This window comes from Rhizoctonia solani, chromosome 5, assembly GCF_016906535.1.
Source record: "Rhizoctonia solani chromosome 5, complete sequence".
Taxonomy (NCBI): Eukaryota; Fungi; Basidiomycota; class Agaricomycetes; order Cantharellales; family Ceratobasidiaceae; genus Rhizoctonia; species Rhizoctonia solani.
Genome location: NC_057374.1, coordinates 874,914 through 895,973, shown reverse-complemented (window position 1 = coordinate 895,973; position 21,060 = coordinate 874,914). Strand labels below are relative to the sequence as shown.

Sequence of the window (21,060 nt, the reverse complement as noted above, 5' to 3'; positions counted from 1 at the left end):
TTTGACCGGCACAATATCCCCACGCCTCGGTAGAATGTTGCACCAGAACGCCCCTGAGCCCTGAGCCACAGCCATGGACTCAGGGATCTATGAAGTTGACGTCGTAATCGATCATTATGACAAATAGTACTGGCAATCAAATGTCCTACAATGGAAATTATCCACAAGGTCTAGCCATACTAAGTGCCACCCCGGATAGAAAATACTCTATATTTTGTAGCTGGAGTTAAATAGAGCTAATTACAGAAGCTCTGCGAAAGCGTGAGCTGTAAATTTTCTTCAAACTCAACATGTTGCTTCGAATTCTTGTACTACTTCGTGGTTTGAGAGAAATTACTAGTCCAATCCGAACCTTGGAAAGCTCATTTGTATTTCAGGTTCTATTTTTAAGTAGCGCATTTCTAGTGCTAGTGCACAGTGCTTGGCCCATACTTCCGTGTGATCATTGGCTAGGGCTGTTTAGACACTCGATGGAATGGAGGCCAATCATCTTATATAGTATTTCCGTTCCTCATTCCTAACAGTATACAAGATCATAATAAGCAATACACCAAACGAGGAATACAGCACCAGGACTTGTAGGTTTAAAATTTGTCCAGATAAGAATAAATTCTAATATATTGAGCCGAAAATATATATACGCTCTAGTTCTAGAGGCACGTGTGTTTTGCCGATTTATGCAAAGAGGGAGCATGATTATTACGGAGTCAGCTCCAGTTGTAGACCAAGTCTCAGTGATAGTTGGTATTACATATTCTCACCACCGATGGGATAACCTAAATAGTCAGCCAGGCGATCACGATATAAAGACCCGTACCAACCCAGCCGAAAAGTACAGAATGCTTGCCCCTAATCCGAGGAGGCACATTTATAGTTAGACCGACACAGTAGAAGCAGATCAGTTTCAAAATGACACCCTAACCGCTTCCACTATGTCAGCTCATTAGACAATTCACGATCCACGCGCACGTGATGAGGCACATATTCGCGAGCCCAATATGCAATTAACTATCAACAACCGCTTAACGCCTAATAAATCCAAGGCAACTCTCACGCTGACGGTCTTGCGGCGCGATAGTAAAGTGGATTTTTATGCGGGTTGACCCGCACATAACAAAGCATTGTACTATGCATATCAATACACTGGGTGTCTTGCATTGGTGTAGGGAGGAATAACAGGATTATGGGGATCACCGTGCTAGGAACATCATCGGAGTTAGTGGATTGACGCTTTAGGAAAGTGGACCTCAGCATTTGCGAGTAGTCTTTTACTATTCCGTGACTGATGTGCTAACTATTCTAGACTGGACAAAAGCACATGTCCGCAATGTAATTACTGAAATGCCTGTTTCATCGGTTACTCTGCATCTTTCTTTGATCGCCTCTCGTTGATAATCCCCGAATTCAAAGTCCGGGGTTCATAGCAAGACTAGTGCATTAGAGGGGACTGGGACTTGTGGGTACATCGATCGACACGACCTCGACTTGCGATGCACTTGCCAGTTTATAGATGTCGCAACTTGGCGATCTCCGAGTGCCCGAATTGCGAGTTGTCGGGCTTCTCGGGTGTTCGGTTCACGCATGATGTTGTCGCGTAGCATGGGCCTAACCTCTGCTCCGGTGGATACTTTCTCATGAAACGCTGTACTAATGAACACGTTATACGCGGTGGGCTACATTCGTATGTGTGCTTTGCTTACATTGTGCCGATCATATCTCTACCAGTACTCGGGCGGAGGCAAGCTATCTAGGATTAGCGAGCTCTGGACAGTGGATTTAATAAAATGAGATTAGAGTTGAGCGAACTATAATTGCGTTGTGATCCGAGGTACATGTTATTATAAAACAAATTCCTGTGGATGGCCGGATCCTGCTTTTGTATCTAGTGCCACACAGGGCAAGCCAGTTGTGCCGTAGTGATTTCGTTATTCAAAAGCGATGCTTGTGGAAATGGAACAAAGGGCCTCATTTGGTAACCTTCGCAGGTCCTTTTCACTAGTACAGTAGTTAAAAACGCAAGAAAGCCCTGGGTATAATATTTGTTAAAGATATGATACATCCTAGTTATACAACAGAATTAGTCAAAAAAAGAAAAAGAAGCAAGCGATAAAAAACACGAGCGAATGTTGAGATGTCCGGCAAGGGGAAAGTGATACAGTATTGGCTACCGTCGCCACAAACAGACTCTGAAATCAGTCAGTGGACCTAGCCAATTCTTCTAGCCGAAAATCCCGCCCCTCCCAATGCATCGCCAAGAAGATCTCGAGTGCTTCGTAGCCATTCGTTGCGTGCAATAAACCAATTGCCTACGTTATCGCGATCGGCAAGCGGTACGGGTCGAGTGGCCCGTACACTGCGAATGAGGACATCCATTTCCACGTCGGTGTCTAAGCCACTCTCATAGTCGGTGGACGCTCCCCGAACTTGCCCGCCTGCGCCACCAGAGACCCCCAAGGCTCCGTACCATTTATTCCACCGCCACCACCACCTTGGTGAGGTGCGCCCGGGTGCTTTCGTTTTTTCGCTGCAACCGCCTCTTTCTCAGCCTTTTTAAGTTCTCGTTCGCGGTCCTTCTTAGCCTTTTTCTCAGCCTTGGTCTCGCGTTTTACTGGTTCGACATAGTTAGGGTCAGTCGCTCGTTTGTGTTCGATGAAGAGTTGGTCGTAGGATTTAGTACGGCCTTGGACAGCCCGCTTGGCGTTCATCCCGTGGACTTTGCAGGTAATATTACGTGCGCAGGGCATCCCATTCTTGTTGATCACCCCACAGTGTTTGTCAAGGTTAAGCGGGCCTGAGCGTGGGTGAAGGTTAGTAGGAAAAAGCGGTTGATATGGTAAAGTGAGACGCCTTACCTTTGATACGAGCACCTTTGCCCGATTTAGCAGCCTCTTCTTCGACTTCTTCTTCTTGGGTCCATCTGGTTCGTCACCGTCGGACTTCCGTTTCTTACTTGTGGAACCATCTAGCGTTCCAAAATGAAACTAAGGTGAAATGCAGAAGAGAAAACGCTTACCTTCTTTGAGCTTGGTTTTATCTCCTCCAGCACGGATTTCGGCACAATTAACTAGAGAGCATGTCAAAATCAGAAAGCAACAAACAGACGCCGTAGGCACGTGTACTCACCAGCGTGGGTTGCAAGCGCGGTAGCCAGAAGGGGTTTGTCACACTCTCGACACCGAACGATACCAGCTGGTGGTTGTATCAAAGGTGCAGCTCCATAGACATACATGTCTTCTATAGGCAAAAGATTGGCAGGTGGTGATGGTGCATTGTCGGAAACGGCTGAAGTGGGTGGCGTTGTTTAGTCCTCGATACTGTACATATAATCTTGGGTACTTACTTGAATCTGGAGTGAGTGGACGTCCGACGTTATCCCAGTTAAATGTAAGTGAGGGGGCGTCATCGCTTGATGCGGAAGGCGACCTTAGTCGAAGTGGCATGGTAGTCGAGACTCGGGACATGGTGGCGATGAGCCCCTTTCCACGTGACATACCAAAAGTCACGTGCATGCGGGAAATTCCAGTCGACCACGATGGACCCAAGTCGCGCCACGCCGTTGGTGGCGAGTGCGTCTGCACCAGATCCACAAGCACTAATGGCAGCATACCCATTTGCATCTTCTACACCATCAGCTCATGGTAGGATGGATTTTGCCGAAAAATTACCAATTTAACTCACCGCCACTCCAGTTTCGCGCCATCTGAGTACCCTAAGCAGCGTGTCTTCGATCCCCTCGTTTATGATGCACGGTCAGCAGCACTATCAACAGATCCTGAAGTAAGGCAATACGCGGCACGGTACGCATATATTGCGGTTATTAGGGCGAGCGAAAACTGACTTTGCTCTAGTGCGTTAGAAATGGAAGTACAACAGAGCGCCTATCACGGATACGCTCCTCCAACACAGTGGAGTCAGTCTCAATATACTGCTCCAGTAGAATCTTACTCGCAGTACTCTCATGGAGGAAACTACGGCCATGGTCAATCGACCTCGATTCAACAACAGTACGGGTACCAACAGGGCTCGCGTCCGGGGTTCAGTGTTCAAAGCCAGACCTCTCAGTATCAGACATTATCTTCTCAAACTTCTCACCAGGTCTCTCAAACTCATGGATACCCCTCAGAGATCCGTGCTATGCCTCATCCATCGATGGAACAATCTACTTTGGATGCTCGGGCCAATTCAAAGCCTTATTCTCAGACTTATTCTGCTCAGCAATATGGAATTGATCAGTCTTCAACGGGTTCAGTCTCTTCAGGCTCCAATGAGCGGCACGACGTGAACCGCCTACAGTATCAAAACCACCACGGTTCTAATCCACGCCACCGACAAGCCTCATACCCGACTTCAGATGCAGCGACGTATGTCAATCGCCCAAGCTATCCGTCTCAATCGAGTGCTATCATGTCATATAATCATCAAGGGATTACGTCGTACTCTCAACCTCAGTCGTCGACTGCCTCTTACCCTTCTCAGCCTCAGCCAAGTTCTGTTTCTCAATCACGGACGACTCAGCCCGATTCATACGCCTCGGCCTTTCTGGCACCTCTTGCGTCTCATCAGTTTGCTCCTCGGTTATCTCAATCGGTTTCTACGCTCCCGAGACATAGCTCGGACTCTCGTGCTGTATATTCAACCAATTCTCGGTCCGTGTATTCCGAAGGAGCTCGTCCCGTATACTCTGCCGATGGTCGGTATCTGTATTCAGCCGACGCGCAAGGTAATCCTACCACCAGCCAGAAGCCTCCCTCGAGCAGTTCGCAGATTCCAATTACACAACAGCCTTATTCTTCTCAACCCTTGCAGCGCAACTCTCTTAGTCAACAGCAAACTGCGTTTCAAACCAATACGAACCCGGGACGCGGTCACTCTGAGGAAGCAGGTTCGTCCAATGATACGAGAGTGCAGACAGTTTATGGATATGCTCCTCGCTCTCAATCAGGGAAGCGGCATTATCAGGAGCAGTATGAATACCATAACCAACTACAGGCCCCGCACTCGAATCAAGTCAAACAAGATATGCATTCGGATAATCACCATGTTGGAAATCGCCAGGCGCATGGTACACGTCGTCAACCGGAGGGACGCTGGGGCACCAATTCGTCTGAGCTTGACACCCATAATCACAGTCCTGGCTCGTTCACCCATCACTCTCACCAGAGACCAGAACAGCCTGACTCGGCTACTCATTACACGGCATCGCAGGGCCAGCCCGTTCAATCGTTATCCACGTCGCAAGTGCCAGATGAGCAATTATCTGAGGGTACTTATGCTGCTCAACCTCATATACAAAATAATGCTAGCCATTCTGCTCAAAATTCTGATGGCCCTCATACTCAGCCTTACTCTTCATATCGCTATTCTGAGGCACATGCGCGAAGTCACGTCAAACCAGTGTCAGAACATCCTCCAGCTCACACGATTCCGGTGCAGCAAACAAATAACGTTGCGCCTGAACAACAACCCGGAGTTCAAACGTCGCAATCTTCGCAAGCTGAAATGCAGACAGCCCAGCCAACTGGACTTTCTACACAAACACAGACTTACCATCGGGATGTCTATGCACCGCTTGCAGGACGACCCCTTCGAGGAAGGGGTGTCGGGCGGCCCCTTTATAATGGTCCTCCCCGGGTATTGCAAGGTGGTCCCCAACGGATCCTATCCATACCTCAGCCTACTCAATTGCCTCAGCCACACCCTCGACAGCAACAGGGTGCTTACCGCCCCCCTGTGCGCCAGTCATCTAATGCGTCAGGTCGTCAGGTTATCAGGACCCCAAGCTTTAGTCCAGTATATGGAGAGATTCAGCAACTCAGAAGTGTTCCAGATCCCATTCCAGGCGGGCCAAACAGTAATATCTCTTCCGACACTGCCCAAGAGACACCCGGCACAGCAGAGCCCAGCTATACCGAGGCCAGCGGTGACTGTTCAATGGAGGACGCCAACGCAACCGCACGACTGCCCGAAACCGGGGCCACAAACGAACTCCAGGTTATAATCCAGGAAACAACTACCAGTCACCCCAATACGCCACCACCTCCGTATGAACCTCTGGCAAAGGATCGTGCCAGACTACACAGCGGGAGTGTTCCGGAACAAGCGAGTGGACAGGGGGTTATCGGATACGCTACTCAGGTGAGTTGAGATTCATCTTGTGAATAAACAATATATAACGCGGTGGTAGTTACAGCAGCTTCCATTGCGATCTCAGCAGTCCACTCCTCAACCTCCATCAGAGCGCTCACAGGTCACAGGAATTCCGCAGGTTACCTTCCAGCATACCATTACTCGTCCCCAGCCCGCACGCAATCAAACTCTACATAAACATAGTGCCGAGGATTCTGCGGCTCATTTCGATGCATTTTTATCGGCTGGCGCGAGCACCAGTGCTAGCCAACCAAAGCCAAATTCGACAGCTCCGATAGCCCCAATACAGGAAACAACAGGAGCCCGGCGCCCAACCCCTCCAGTTAGAACCCCATCCGCTTCAAATGCATCATCTACCCGGCCGCGATTATCTCCCGTTGTCGAACTCACCCAACGTTCATCTTTTATTACTCCGCGCAAGGATAAGCAATGGCGTGAACCTATAAGGGATGCCACCACGGATACTCCTAAACGGCTGGACGCGTCCAGTCCAGATTCGCTGTCTCTTTCGCCGATGAAGCGCAAGCGTGACCCGAACGTAGACGTTGGCTCCAAGACTATGAAGCGTATGATGTCTATGTCAATTCAACCTCCGCAAACGCCTGGTGCTTTGGGTCGTACATATGATGCTACTATGCGGACCCCAGGCACTAGTAAAATGAAGTTGGTTGTCGAATTGCCGCTTCGAAAGCCTGCCAATGGCTTATCGCCTGAGCACTCGCACATAGGCACGAGTGCACAGAAACGGGATCCTCATATCGAAAAGCTGCGCTCTTTGATCGATGATATTATTGAAGCGGAGGACGCACTTGATCCTGAAATTGCTGCCGAAAGCGGGAATACGAACGATTGGTTCTCCACTAAGACGAGCGACTGGCATGCCCCGCTTCTTGCTCCTAGCGTGATGGCAAGATTAACGCAATTGGCTGGACGCCGTGGTACCCGATTAAGCGACGTGGATTCTACTAACCTGACTCGTATTTTGAAGCTTCTCGGGCGTAGCATTGTCAAGGGTGAAGATATGGACCCATTTAATTCGTCTATTGGAACTACGGCCCCTGGTAGCGCCGTCAAACCTAAGGCCAAGGGCAAGAAGAAGGCCAAAGGTAGCGCAGAAGAAGACACGGAGATAGAGGAGTGCAAGGAGGATGTCGAGTTGACTGAAGGAGATTTTGAAAGACTGGGCAGAGCATTAGAGGTCGCGAAAGAGGCTGTTATTGCAGCGGATTGTGTGCTCGCATTCCTAAGTACTGAGAAGTTGCCAAAACAGGTGAGGACGATGTTGTCTTACATACGTGGGCCCTCTAACAACCATTTGATTGGGATAGTTATATTCCGAAGATCTGATCAATAGCTGTCTTAGCCTGGTCAAATCCCAGCTATCCAGTATTATCTATCCGTACGTTGAGACCTCGAGCGATGTGCACGGTAAGCTCGAAATACATAACTCTGAACGAGAATCTAAGTCTCTGTTATATAAGGCCACAGTCCCCCCCTCTTGTTATACGTTGCGCAAGGTACTTCTGACCTCGCTGTTCAGCATCGAAAATTACTTGGAGATATATTCCAAACCCTCAACGCCGTGCTACCACGTATTACGGCGTTGGCCAATCACGGTATTTCCGAAACGATGGTCATACAGGCTGTCTTTATTGGGATCGGGCCATTTTTCGTTGTAGAAGTGGTTTCTGAAAGAGCCTCGAAAGCCGACAAGAAGAATGGCAATCGCATTCAAGTTCTTGATGTCCTTGGGGGTCCTACCTCTATGCGCGGCTTACGTCTCACAGCACTCGGGCTCGTTCGTGCACTTTTCGCTGCATACGAATCTCAGCGACCCTGGATCGTGGAGGAAATTCTCGGCTCCTTAATCAAGTTACCTGACATGAAGCTTAAGGCTGGGCAATTCAAGTGAGTTACTCAATTGTTTTATGGATGAAATACAGTTAGATATGTTTATGTACCTTTTACTAAGGTTGCGGGATGGGGCAACAATTCACGTTGTGTCAGCACTACTCTTCCAACTAGTACAGACCTCTGCACACGACGTGCGCATACATGCTCAAAAATTGGCGAGAAAGCGGCGTGAAGCTATCGCCGATGCCAAAACGACCACTTTTGTTGAAGGCGGCAAGGTACCTCTACTGGATGAACATGACCGTGAAGTAAGGTGACTCCAAAGACACAGATACGTCTTACTGACAGCATTCGGATTAGGAAATACATCTATATTTGAATGGACTCGAATCGGCAACCAAAACAGCCAGGACAATCGTCCTATTCTTGACGCAACGGTCAGTGGGCGAACCCCCCCCCCCCCAGGAAATAGCGCTAAGTGTTATGTAGATCTGGCAAGAATAAAAATACGAAGTCGACGAACGAAGCTGAATACCGTAGTATATTCGACAACTTGATTCAGGATATTCTGGTTGTGCTAAACTGGCCCGAATGGCCGGCGGCCAATTTACTCATGAGTATTGTCTGCAAGTTCATGGTATTTATATCAGATTCTACACGATGCCTATTAGAGACTAATTTATTACCCATAGCTATCTTCTCTCGAAGATGTAAAGTCTTCGTCGGATACCGCAGCCAAAAATATGGCGCTGGACCACTTGGGTGAAATTGCAACCCGATTACGAGAGACGCATTTGACCATGCAGCTACCCTTTGAGACAGTCGTAAAACCTTTGGAAGAGGTAGCTAATTTGACTTTTTCTTTGACACATCAGTTGAACTACCTCTTAGATCGTGGCTAATTGCGATCTGAAAGCATTAGATGATCTAATCCTTGCTCATTCAGATGTGTATGCCCACCTGACAAAACGTTCCTCGGATGATCAGGCATACGATGTAAGCACATTCATGATTACTCTGTATTATTTGAGCTTAGCATTGGTTTAGAGTGCCCGTGAGTTGACTGCCGCTACATGGGCGCAAGAACTTGCATCTTGCCTACGCCAATGCGATTCAATTCTTTCCAAGACGGAGGGTGAAAACTTGGAGGATATGTCCGATGTCAATTTACCGAAGCTTGCATCTAAGATCAAATCCGCCTTGCGAGCAGTCTGGAAGGAGAATACGACGGATATGTTTGACTTGGGGTAAGCCTAATGATATTGAACTTCACAGAGTTTAATTGAATTAATGCGAGATTAGTATCGACGCGGAGATCAAACGTGTCGACGACCTAGCAGAGCGATTTGGTGGCACTCAGAGCCTACGCAATGCATTCGAACCTATCTTAAGTGCAATCATTCTCGCATTAGATGCTCCGGCAGTGTTTATGCGAACTAAAGCCCTTCGATCTCTCGGCTTGATAGTCACAAAAGATTCCTCTATACTGAAGCAGGCACGAGTCCTTCTACCATTTGGTTATGAGAATGCTGATTAACCACCCAATAGGCCAATGTGCGCAGAGCCATTGAAAATCATTTGATGGATAGTTCCCCGCAAGTACGCGACGCAGCCATAGATCTGATCGGGAAATACCTGGTTCTTTCGCCTGAATTGGTCGACGATTACTACCCTCAGATTGCTAATCGTATTGCGGTACTTATTGTACTCGAGGTGTCATACATGTGACTAAACACGGAATTTGCAGGACACCGGTCTGGTCGTCCGAAAGCGGGTTATCAAGCTCCTCAAGAACTTGTATGGCTTGACTGACAACCATCAACGACGCGTGGATATATGCACTAAACTCGTACTGAGGCTATTTGACGAAGATGATGGTATCAAGGTACGCCTATGCAAATTCACAATTGGCTGCAATTTAACTTGTTTCGGTAGGATCTTGCGATAAGTACAATCGAGGAGCTGTGGTTCTGTGATATCCCCGAATCTAACTCAGGCAAGCGAGTAAATAGTCGGGAAACAGGCACATCTACGAGTAGATCTATGACTGGCAAGATTTCCGTAATTATGGGGGTCAATGCCAATTTCCGTGATCGACATTCCCCACTGGAGGATATGCTACACGAGGTAATGCCATTATTTGCGCAGTGGTTCAAAGTAAACTTAGATGCACCCAAAGATCATCTCCAGAAAGAACGACAGGGACTCCAGTGCAATCGTCCGCCAATACGTTGATGTATGCGACGCTTTGACCGACAGCCTAGTCGATGCCCAGGAGATTCCAGGCTTTGTAAGTCGCTCTACTTGTGACTAAAGAACCAACTCTTTAATTCTTCTTTATTTCAGAGTGTTGTCAATTGTATTCGGACTGTGCACGTATTTACTGCTGCACATCCTACTGTAATGTCAACACGTAAAGCGGTAGTACTACTTCCATACCTGAAGAATGGTTCAACGGTTCGTGGCTCCTTGGAACTATTAGTATAAAAAGTGCTTAGTTTAGAGTTGGTTAGGGTGACGACCATGCTATTGCGGATTACTTGCTCAAGATCTTCCGTTCCTGTATTCCTCGAATGCCTACGGGGACCTCCAAGTTTGGCACAGAGCTTCAACAGACATTAGAACCGATGGTGATCAAGCCAGTAGGAATGGCTGGTGTAGCGGTAGGCCCTACTCTCCAAACTAAATCGTGTCTGGACTGACCTCATACATTTTAGGCATTGCCCGAGACCGTCGCTTGCTTATGCGCTGTGGTCCATCACATTACGCATGATTATCAACGGCTAGTTACGCTCCTACGGTCATGCAATAGTCAGAAATTCAGCTAGGTTCTTGTATATCTTGCTAATTATCCACACAGGCCGTTTAGTTCAAATTTTGAATAAGCCTCAGCCTTCTCCTCAAGATATGGCTACACTAACTATATTGGCTTTTATTGTGTCATTGCTAGGAGAACACTCCGATTTCGACAAAATCCGACAGGAGCAATCAGGTATGTCTCATCGACTTTTCATTAGCTCCAACTCACTTTTGTGTAGCCACCAAAGATTCAATAGACTCCATAGACAACGGTCCGATCGCGGAGTACATTTATGGGCTGATTCATAAACTCTACAAGCGATTTAATGATCAGCAATTGAGGGGACGACTGTTACAATGTTTTGGTGATTATTAGAGCATCGCTCCCTATTCAGTCTACTCTGAAGTACTGAAACGTTATACTCGATAGGATTCTTGTTTCGTGCCCACCCCAGTCTTATGACTCGCGAAGATTCGGCAGAAATGATGGACGCTGTTTTTGCTTCGCCGCAAGAAGAAGCACAGGCAAGATTACTAAAGATTATGCAGGAATTTTTGTTGTCGGAAGCCTCAAAGCATACACAGGCCGCCGGTGCGTATCTCACATTTATTGAGTGTCCGTCAATACTGACAATACCCAATAGCCAGTAATAGACCAAAGAAGGCGAGTGCTGTGGACATGGACGAACTGATTGGGAATACAGATGGGTTCGCCGACTCGGGGTACGTTCAAGCTTGAGCAAACTGAAGCACAGAGCTCACACCTTCCCCCAGAGTGAGCTCAGCTATTATTCAACGATATCTTACTCAGGTCCTATCCTCGGCACTGTCGCCAAATCGTCACATTCAAGCACCAGCGGCAGACATTTTGAGTTTCACTGTAAGGCAAGGGTTAGCCCACCCTCTTCAGGTAAGTACTACAAGCTTTGTCAACTCCTAAGCTTAATTATTTTCCATAGTGCTTCCCGATCATTGTGGCGTTAGAAACCAGTCATGACAACTCCCTTAGCTCACGAGCATCTAGCCTCCATACGCTGCTACACAACAAACATGCCTCGCTGCTCAATTCTCGCTACTTAGAATCAGTCGGAAAGTCGCTCGAGTACCAGAAACAACTACATCCTGGAACTTGGAAAGGTGCTAGCCCATCAATCATCTATTTCACTTCGATCTAACTATATTTAAATCAGGATATCGCCTTGCTCCGAGTCCAACGGCACTTCTCCACCGATGGTATTCACTCGTACGAGAAAAGAGGCAAAGTAAACTAGACTTCCTAAAGTCTTTTTTAAGAGTGTTTGATGTGGACGTAGCCGTCCTCTCATGTGCCCAGGTAAAATCATGTTTCAGAATGCAAATCCTTCGTGTTCTAATCAACTCAATGCTTCAGGATCAACTCGACCTCGTGCGGTATATCGCCGAAAACATGTCTGCATTTGATTACAAGGCGCAAGAAGAGGTGTTGACAGTTATCCGACACCTTACTCATGTGTTATCGGTGGCGGGAATGCACATTGTGGAGATTTTGCATCAAGAGCGACGGGACAAGGAAACTGTAAGTGCTTCCGTTGTGGTTCTATACTTTAAATGTGAACCAGTATGTCTGATCCGAATCAAGGTTATGGAAGTAGACCAACCTACCGAAACATCCGCGACTATCGATAGCTTGTCCCGTGCTCGAGTAGCAACGGTCATTTCGATTGTATTGGTACTCAAGGCTCATCTCAAGCATCTGTACGGAATCACTGAGGAGTAAGTATTGTAGCAATGATGATAGTAATGTCGCTGACGGAAGCTTTTACGCTTGACAGGAAAGCCTCCCGCTTTGTCCCTGGAAAAAAGACAGCCGCTGGGGACAAACCGGCGTCGGCCCGCCATGGTAGGCCTATCTCTTGGGAGAGAGTAACATTTGCGACGCGTATTGGGAAGACAACTGGGGATGTCTCCATACAAGAGGACCAGCTCTTGGAGTTGTGGGCTGAGGATGGTGTGACAGCTGAGCCAGATGACTTTGGTGATTAATTCGGGATTAGGGGACGTATCTTATTTTTCAAACTCGGTTTCGTGGAGTGTTTATTAGACTCAACCTGTGTCATTTCATGTATCTATTTCATTGAAGTTTCGCTGTGTACTTGCCCGCAGTCCGCAAATTCGAATGCAGTGCATACAGTCAGGAACCACAGGACTTAGTGTTGCGTCTGAGGCCGAGCGTGGGCGATTTGCACTCGGCTCGCCTCGCGGAATAAGGTTCACGAGCTGGGATCAGGTGGGGTCGATTCAGGGCAACTGTGTGATGATTGAGGGTCTGGCTCGGTCTTTTGCTTACCTGATGTATGCCATAGATAGACAGTATCGGCATGAGTAAACACTTGCCGACAGGTGTAGTTGTACGGAGTTTGTTTGAGTGCGGATATAGCTAAGGAAAGGAATAAATGCGCCATTTTTTTTGCTCTGTCTCCAAGAATTGAGTTTGGGGAACGGTTGGTGTCGTTGAATTAAATATACTATTAGTACTTAATCATCTTTTTTGTCTTAGATGCTGCAAATTCAACGAGATCGGCCGCCGCCGCCTGTTGCACGTTCAACATTATTGGCTTGTCAAGCTGCCCGAGCCCAGAGCTCCGGATATCTGCGAGTCGTTACTGCAGGCGTAAATCTGCGCCGTGCATCCGATGCATCCAGCCCAGGCCCGCGGCCTCTGTCCTTGTAAGTACAGTTCAATAGGACTAATTTTGATGTATATATGCCTGAAACCCGGCAGAACTTCTAGTACATCAGAGACGGTCAGCTGGGACAATGGGCCAAGCCCCTTCAAGGTTGAAAAGCGCAACCAACAAATCGTGCAGGAAGAGTACCAGTGCTACCTTGACGAGCCCTTCGTTGGCCAAGAGACGATGGGTAGCTTGGACCTGGTAGAGTACTGGATTGTAAGTACTAGACTCTTCAAATCATTGCTGTAGTGCTTATTATTTATTGGCAGAATCATCAGTATACATACCCAATACTGTACCAGATGGCGATGAACGTCCTCCCTGCGCAAGCCTCGTCTGTATTATCTGAACAAGTATTCTTGTCGAGCAAGTTGACTGTAACTGCTCAGAGAACTCGCCTCTCTGCTTCGAACGTCGAATATCTGCAAGTTTTGAAGCACACGTTGCGTCGGCGCCGCAGAGACCATCTGGACGGTGTTACAGAGACTGGGATTGAGATCGAGCCCGATGGTCTCGATTTTGTCTCTCATCTGTTTGAGAGCGTGACTTGCGAGGATGAAGAGTAGTCGGAAGTTATTGATTCCATGTACATACTAACTTAAACCTCATTATCATTTCATGTACCGTACATGCACTGTACCGAACCAGGCTGAATATATGTATAACCCGACGGAATGGGCCCATCACACGAGCCAGGGCACAAATCGCTTAATCATCACACCGAGTAACCACGAGCCTGCTTACTCTAGCACAAGCAAGTTGGCTCGGCTCGGCTCAACTCGGCTCATACGCAACACTACACAGGACCCACTGTCACGGGAGTTAAGCGGAGATGACGTCACCCCACAAAAGCTGTGACGCACCGTTCATCGCGTGGGCCTATAAACACCACAGCGATATCAGTGATCTCTACTTTGCACCACATACAAACCCCTATATTCAACTACATCATGACCACCACTACACATTCGGTTCACGTTGCGTAGGTGTTTGGATATGAGCATCAATACATACTCACCACAGATACAGCAATCTCGCAGAAACCACGACAGAGAAGAATCTATCTGATTTCTTCACGTGAGCTGTTTGAGGCATTCTAGACAATATATGTTGCTAATCGCTTGCTTCACAAAATAGCTTTTGTGGAAAGTAAATTGCTCCATTTGCTCCCGGTTTCTGATATTGATCACGGATCGCCGCCTGACAACTTTAGGATTACGTCGATTGACTTTGACTCCAAGGCACATGCGGCTACAGTCCATTTTGAAAGTCCAAATGCCGCTAAAACCGCTTTAATGCTAAACGGTAAGCCATCTCTAGCTCGAATTATGGCCAAAGTTGACACAGATTACATCAAGGCGGTACCCTGGACGGCTCTACTATCTCCGTTACGTCTGACGTTGAGTACGAGGACCTTCCCCACCAAGAACATCATGACGAAACGACGCCCATCCAACAAACTGACAAGCCACGTGCGGCGATCGCCGTACGTTTCTATCATACCTACATCTCCATTTTTGCAAAAAGTCTAATGGAATGTAACATGACAGGCGGAGTACCTTGCCAAGGGGTACACACTCTCCGATAATATTCTCCAAAAGGCAATCGACTTGGATCAGAAACAGGGAATTTCGCAGAGGTTCCTGAATTATCTCCGTTCGTTTGATCGGACATTGGGAGAAAAGCTCTTTGGCCATAAAGAGACTCCTGCTGGAGAACAGGAGAAGGGAACCGCCGGTGAGACATCAGAGACAGGTGCAGCCGCAGGGATCGCACGCCATCCTACTGTCAGTGGCAAAGCACAGGAGACGGTGGCGGGGATTCGAGATCGAGCGAAAGCAATGGATGAAGAGAAGGGGTACTCGAAACAAGCGTCAAGTGTATGTTCTAAAAATAACGCCTTACCGATATGCTCTACTGACCACAATAACAGTACTACGAGAGGGCAATCAACTCCCCATTGGGACAGAAAGTGTTTGCGTTTTACTCGAGCACTTCGAAACAAGTGCTAGATATTCACGAAGAGGCGAAGCGAATTGCTGCAGAGACCAAGCAAACCGCAACTCCTGAGTCTCCCGGGAAGGCACACCCGTAAGCATTATTACGATGGGGACACGGAACCGATATCCCGTTTTCAATTATCGCTCGTGTGTAATTATATTTGTACAGAAATAAGAAGTTTGGCTTGACAGCTCAGGGGCTACATTCAAATATTCACGAGAGAATACAACCCCCTCGGGTCCTGACCTTGCAGATCACATCGATCCCTGAGTGCTGACGACTGCGAACGTTCCAGGCTGGACCGAGTGTCGGAGTCTGATTGGCTCCGCCACGCGATACCGTTAGCGGTATGCGCCGCCGGCACCTTACGCCTGTAGCCCAATTGCATATCCCCGGTCAGTACATACAACAGACTTGTATTAAAGGTGCTACAAGCTCTGGTTCCCAAAAGCCATACCTCTTCTCCCTCTATACGCAATTGATAACTGTCAGTGAGGAACTGAACAATGGCTATACTGGATACTAGGTATGCTTGGTTGTGGATGATCCATAGGATAAAGGTTTTCTGAATTTGGCTCAGTCTTGGTGCCATCCTCATTGGCACATTTCTCAACGTCTGGCTGTACGGAATACTAGTCACCCAAGTCACTCTGTACTACAGTGTATATAAACGGTGAGTTGGTCGATTACGATTCTTTCGTTACAACTGATCCTTACTTTGCTTGTCTAGCGATGCGACTTGGATTAAGTTGCTAGTGAGCTCGACTCCAAGTTAGCTGTCACGTTCTAATGCCCAATCTGCGGAAATAATCATAGGTTGCCTGGATCATGCTGCTCGACACGCTGAATTCCATCTTCGATATGGGATTTGTCTACCGTTATAGCATCACATTATTCGGTTAGTTTGGTTGTCCAGATGGGTACCTTATGAGTACTTGACGTTGAATAGGCGACTTCCCCGCTCAGCTGCATTCTCACTGGTGTAAGTGATGTCGATCGAACTCAATTGACGGTACATGAAGCTAACGCGTCCGGCGTTTTCAGTTTTCCATATGGGTAAGCGACCATCTAATCTAAATTAAAATACCTGTGGCGCTTAGTGCAACCCGCTATCTACACAGCGCCCTTGATGACGGTTAGTCGAGGCGACTCATTATATCAAGCACTATTTAGTTCATATGTTGAAACCCAAATTATAGGTCACCATCGCCGCGACAACACAGGGATTCTTCGCCTGGCGCATCAATCGCCTTACTGGCTCTAAATGGGTTAGCTGGGCGATCGCACTAGTCCTCCTCGTACAATTCGGTGGGTAGCATATATGAAGTTAGATTGTCTGCGTATGCTAAAGCTAGCTGAACGCAGCGGCGGGAGCTGCAACAACTGTCGGAGCATGGCAGGTTATAGATTTCACTAGATTTGGCGAGCTGAAAGCGGTAGGCCGATTGTGTCGTTTGTGTTGGTTAGGGTACTTAGAAAATCGATAGCAAATATCGTTATGGCTAGTGACATCTGCAATAGCGGATGTTATGATCACCATCGTTCTGACTTGGTATTTAGTAAGTGGGGCTACGCGTTTCCGACAAAGTATATCTAAGTAATTGCGGCTCTTGTAGCACACCCATCGAACTGGATTCTCTAAGACAGAAGATCTTATCGCTCGGTTGATCAGGCGTATGTGCCGTTTCGTTTTCCTTTTAGAATCTTAGTACTTGTTTCTAATGATTTTTGTCAAGTCACCGTACAAACCGGATTAATCACGACACTATGGGCGTTGGTTGACCTAATTATGTACCTGGCCGTAGTGAGTACCTTTCTGAATTGGGTTCCTTGACAAAATCTGACGGGTTGAACCTGCGGCAGCCAAACCCATTGTAAGCCTGAATTCAACTATCAGTAAAAGCAGAAACTAAATCAATAACTGTAGACACCTCTTATTCAATCTTCCACTGCGTGAGTATGAGCGTTATGCATATCTACACATATTTGTGTTTCTGGGCCACTAACTATGTCGTAGCCAAATTATATAGCAACTCGCTCTTGTCAACTCTCAATGCACGTGGTGGCTGGGGGGATGACAGCATGCAAGGCAGCAAGAACACGACCGGAGGCATTTCAATCCCGATGTCTATCAAAATGCCGCGAAGTCACGAGCATCAGGCGGAAGTTCCTCGCGAACTTGAAGTCTCACGAACAGTGGTAAGACTTCCAACCGATTTTCGTGACATTTGTTAATTCCCACAATTATAAAAGGAGTATGAGGAGGGGAGTTTTGAAATGGAGGACTCCTCCAAATCTCAAGTACGGGGGTTGAAAGATATTGAACAAGGTGGCTATTCCGTGCATGAAATCAAGCATGGAGGGGACCGACCTCTTAGCTCAGATGTCGAGCATAAGTTCTAAGCAGAAGTATATCCACGAACTGAGGTTATCCGTATATTTTCGGTTTGTAGCCCAGTAAATTCTTCACAATCCACTCTACACCACACCACACCACACCACTTCATTTTTTTCTTATTTCGTGTTCTTCTTTTTCGCGTCCTTGGCTCTTCCTTTCTATATGTTCAGAATTTGGACCCTCTCATGCTTCTGTTTCTATCGCTATATTTCGTTTTCTCCAAGGACGATTCCGTAGTTGTTCTGGGTATATATTCGCGCGCTGTATCTCTATAAATCTGATGTTCGTATAAGCAAAATAATCTACTTGGAAGTCCTGAGCTACTCGAAATCAACGTTCCAATTCTAATTCTGTTGTCAGTGGTTTCATGTACCATGCATATAGCCTTGCGGTAGGAGTGGCTCGAGACCGCCAGGGTTCGGGAGCATGCTGGATCGCCATAGTGACGCTCCCCAGGCTCGGGGAGCTTAGTCAGTTGAAACTTATGCTATCTGAGGTAGCTTTCACACAGTTTATAGTGCCAAACTAAGTAAGGTCGAGGGAGCCTGGGGAGCGTCACCATAACGCTCCCGCGTGCTCCTGACCCCCAGACCTGGTGGGTTTGGTCGAGGAGTCTCTGATAGAGATGGACGGCTTCTTCTACCCACGTAACCATGATTGGCCACTGTATTCTCCTTGTTTAAATCTGTTCCTAACTATGCATGAATCAATTCACCATTCAATCTTTTTTTATGCCTGTCTAGCTAATTGAGCCATAAAAATCCACTTAGTGGCGTAGTAGGGTAAGTATTCGCTAGGGAAACTGAAAGGCTGCATTGCCTGTGCGAGGCTGCACCCTCGCTCCGTAGCCTCATATATTGGCTTACCTCTTCAGAAGTGCAACCAGTTGTGAGGGCCTGTACCGAACCTCGGCCTCAGATTCTGGCCATACTGAGAGCGTATGCGAACTAACTTTGCTTAACATATAGCTCCTATTAATACATTTCTCTCTTCCAGTAGTTACCACTCATACTTGGCGCACGTCAAAACCAAGCAACGGGTTGAATTGTCTTTCCTCTTGGGCGCCAATCACCCTTATCGACCCAGCCTATGGCGCCCACAAGCTAGTCTAGAATTATCCATGTATATTTTTCTCTTATATACTGGTTCTCTTAGTCACCACATCCTCACAGACTTCCCCTCCAACGACGAGCGACGAGAATTCGAGATCAACTTAGTTGCTGTTTGAAGTCCGAGATGGCCGGTTTCGAGTTCACGTACGAACCTTTCCGCTAACCTTGAATGATAGCTGAGAGTATAATGCAGATTAGGTCCAATGCTCTTAGGGATGGCGGTGAATGTGTGGCTGTATGGAATCATAACCATACAGGCTGTGGAATACTATACATCATTTCAGGGGTAACAAGACGCTAGCAACCTTCGTGTTATCCAAATGCTGAGTGCTCCTTGCAGGGACCCGAAGTGGGTCAAGGCTATGGTGGGGTTACTTAACTTCGACAGTGCAGTACTTCATGTAATCATATACATATAGGTCACTTGGTTACTTGTACTGGAGACACTAAATAGTGCCTTTGGCATTGGGTTGGTATGGCGGTATACGATAGTTCTATTTGGTAGGTGTTTAGATGATTCGAGAATGATCCCTTGTGCTAGACCATAAGTGCATAGGCAATTTAGAGGGTCTGCGTTATTCTCATTGGCGTGAGTGAGTAACCAAACATTATTTTTCACTTCATTGACTATTGCCCTCAGTCCTCGGCATCGGTAACTTCCCAATTCGTCACTCCAGTTCCGATTCTATCGAGCACTAATGTAACAACAAACACAGAGCCCATCATAACCGTTATGATATCTTCAACTGTACAAGGATTTTTCGTTTGGAGAATAGTCAAGTTAACCAGACGAGTTTGGCTAGGTTGGTTGATCGCGGGTACAATTGTGCTTCAATTCGGTGAGCGTATAGCACAACCCCGGGTTATGTTAAAGTGACTCACTCCATCGCTTTGATTCAGCTGCTGGTCTGGTCGGTGCTATAGGAGGACTTATTTTAAACGAGTTTGGACGTTTTCACGAGCTTAATGTGGTAAGGATTACTCACTGACGCATAGTCTGGAATCGCACATTGATGAGCCTGTAGCCTGTTACCATATGGATGGTATCATCAGTCGTAACTGACGGAGTGATTGCGATTATTCTTAGTTGGTTCTTGGTACGTTGTTAGTGTTCTAGGAAGCTGAATTTGTTGATCGATTAAGTCCAGTGCACCCGTCGCACCGGATATCCTAAGACCGACCACAGAATCAATCGAATAATTAGGAGTAAGACGCTTTTGGGGTGAAAAGTTGCTTGGCTGAAGCTAAGTAATGATGGTAGATACTATGCAAACGGGTTTGGTAGTCACCCTATGGGCAACAACAGACTTGATCCTTTTCTTAACTATGGTAAGTGGGTATTAGTCAGGCAGATAAAATACAAGGCTTACATCCTGAACAGCCATATAATAGCATGTGAGTCTGTTTGGATGTAACTATGTAGATGATTTACATAGAGCTTAGGCATTTGATACCCCAATTATCGCTATGTGAGTGGAGAAGCATTAGTTTACAGTAGTATTTATGCGAGGTTGATCTCATCTAACGTTAGGTAAACTGTACACGGCATCACTTTTGACTACACTGAACACTCGTAACACAATAAGAGAACCTTCCACTGAAGACTGTAGTGAAGCAGTTCATGCATGGCGAGGTACTGGTAACGCAGTCAAGGATCAGATCCGCACATCTTTATCTCCGACGCCCCAAACACCCAAGGATGCTAAAGTCGGCTTAGTGAGTGGTGCACAGTAGTGGCACCAACTCTGGCGCACTAACTCCTGATGACCAGTCTCTAGAACATCCAATAGATGCAATACAAATCGTATCTGCGAGCCGAGTGAGCCCGGCAATATAAGCCCGTGAAGATCAAGCTGAAAACTAATGCATTGCTGTTTAGGGATATCGGAACGACGCCTACGAATTGGACGAGCTTCGTGATGGGAAGAGGCTCGATTCTGGGGACGTCGAAGCGCGCATACAGCCCTCTCCCTTGTCTTAGACCATGAAAAACTCACATATAATGTATCGAGTAATAGCAGCCTCGGATAGATCCAAG

The 21,060-nt window shown here is 47.1% G+C and overlaps 5 protein-coding genes across 5 annotated transcripts; 4 read left to right on the top strand and 1 right to left on the bottom strand.

The window, feature by feature from the left end:
• Window positions 1-2,205: 2,205 nt before the first annotated feature.
• Window positions 2,206-3,440, bottom strand: RhiXN_09073 (SCA7, zinc-binding domain protein; the record flags this gene model as incomplete). Its single annotated transcript, XM_043328889.1, has 5 exons — window positions 2,206-2,432; window positions 2,465-2,962; window positions 3,014-3,064; window positions 3,124-3,282; window positions 3,341-3,440. The coding sequence occupies 5 exons, from the start codon at window positions 3,438-3,440 to the stop codon at window positions 2,206-2,208; spliced, it is 1,035 nt and encodes a 344-aa protein (XP_043180335.1).
• A 67-nt stretch (window positions 3,441-3,507) lies between these two features.
• On the top strand, window positions 3,508-12,822 carry RhiXN_09072 (proline-rich protein Rad9 protein; the record flags this gene model as incomplete). Its single annotated transcript, XM_043328888.1, has 30 exons — window positions 3,508-3,638; window positions 3,690-3,797; window positions 3,849-6,135; window positions 6,185-7,417; window positions 7,476-7,575; window positions 7,629-8,055; window positions 8,120-8,309; window positions 8,362-8,438; window positions 8,491-8,638; window positions 8,694-8,843; window positions 8,893-8,997; window positions 9,049-9,248; window positions 9,304-9,502; window positions 9,550-9,696; window positions 9,749-9,886; window positions 9,937-10,128; window positions 10,181-10,291; window positions 10,348-10,458; window positions 10,515-10,664; window positions 10,719-10,812; window positions 10,862-10,993; window positions 11,040-11,165; window positions 11,231-11,392; window positions 11,445-11,523; window positions 11,575-11,710; window positions 11,760-11,937; window positions 11,991-12,133; window positions 12,191-12,355; window positions 12,419-12,552; window positions 12,612-12,822. 30 exons carry the CDS (start codon window positions 3,508-3,510, stop codon window positions 12,820-12,822), a joined length of 7,764 nt encoding a protein of 2,587 aa, XP_043180334.1.
• Window positions 12,823-13,336: 514 nt separating this feature from the next.
• RhiXN_09071 (hAT family dimerization protein) lies at window positions 13,337-14,077 on the top strand (the record flags this gene model as incomplete). Its single annotated transcript, XM_043328887.1, has 3 exons — window positions 13,337-13,506; window positions 13,562-13,727; window positions 13,781-14,077. 3 exons carry the CDS (start codon window positions 13,337-13,339, stop codon window positions 14,075-14,077), a joined length of 633 nt encoding a protein of 210 aa, XP_043180333.1.
• A 384-nt stretch (window positions 14,078-14,461) lies between these two features.
• RhiXN_09070 (uncharacterized protein) lies at window positions 14,462-17,915 on the top strand (the record flags this gene model as incomplete). The annotated part of the gene is made up of 21 exons (XM_043328886.1): window positions 14,462-14,493; window positions 14,541-14,588; window positions 14,662-14,816; window positions 14,870-14,997; window positions 15,062-15,391; window positions 15,445-15,602; window positions 16,093-16,185; window positions 16,243-16,267; window positions 16,329-16,410; window positions 16,462-16,494; window positions 16,557-16,568; window positions 16,613-16,647; window positions 16,712-16,820; window positions 16,878-16,948; window positions 17,000-17,071; window positions 17,129-17,186; window positions 17,249-17,320; window positions 17,376-17,386; window positions 17,440-17,465; window positions 17,543-17,711; window positions 17,766-17,915. 21 exons carry the CDS (start codon window positions 14,462-14,464, stop codon window positions 17,913-17,915), a joined length of 1,869 nt encoding a protein of 622 aa, XP_043180332.1.
• Window positions 17,916-19,146: 1,231 nt separating this feature from the next.
• RhiXN_09069 (uncharacterized protein) lies at window positions 19,147-21,003 on the top strand (the record flags this gene model as incomplete). The annotated part of the gene is made up of 16 exons (XM_043328885.1): window positions 19,147-19,166; window positions 19,216-19,308; window positions 19,363-19,387; window positions 19,442-19,523; window positions 19,579-19,611; window positions 19,663-19,674; window positions 19,739-19,861; window positions 19,923-19,993; window positions 20,048-20,119; window positions 20,171-20,228; window positions 20,284-20,351; window positions 20,404-20,417; window positions 20,466-20,491; window positions 20,554-20,738; window positions 20,794-20,841; window positions 20,902-21,003. 16 exons carry the CDS (start codon window positions 19,147-19,149, stop codon window positions 21,001-21,003), a joined length of 1,032 nt encoding a protein of 343 aa, XP_043180331.1.
• Window positions 21,004-21,060: the final 57 nt, after the last annotated feature.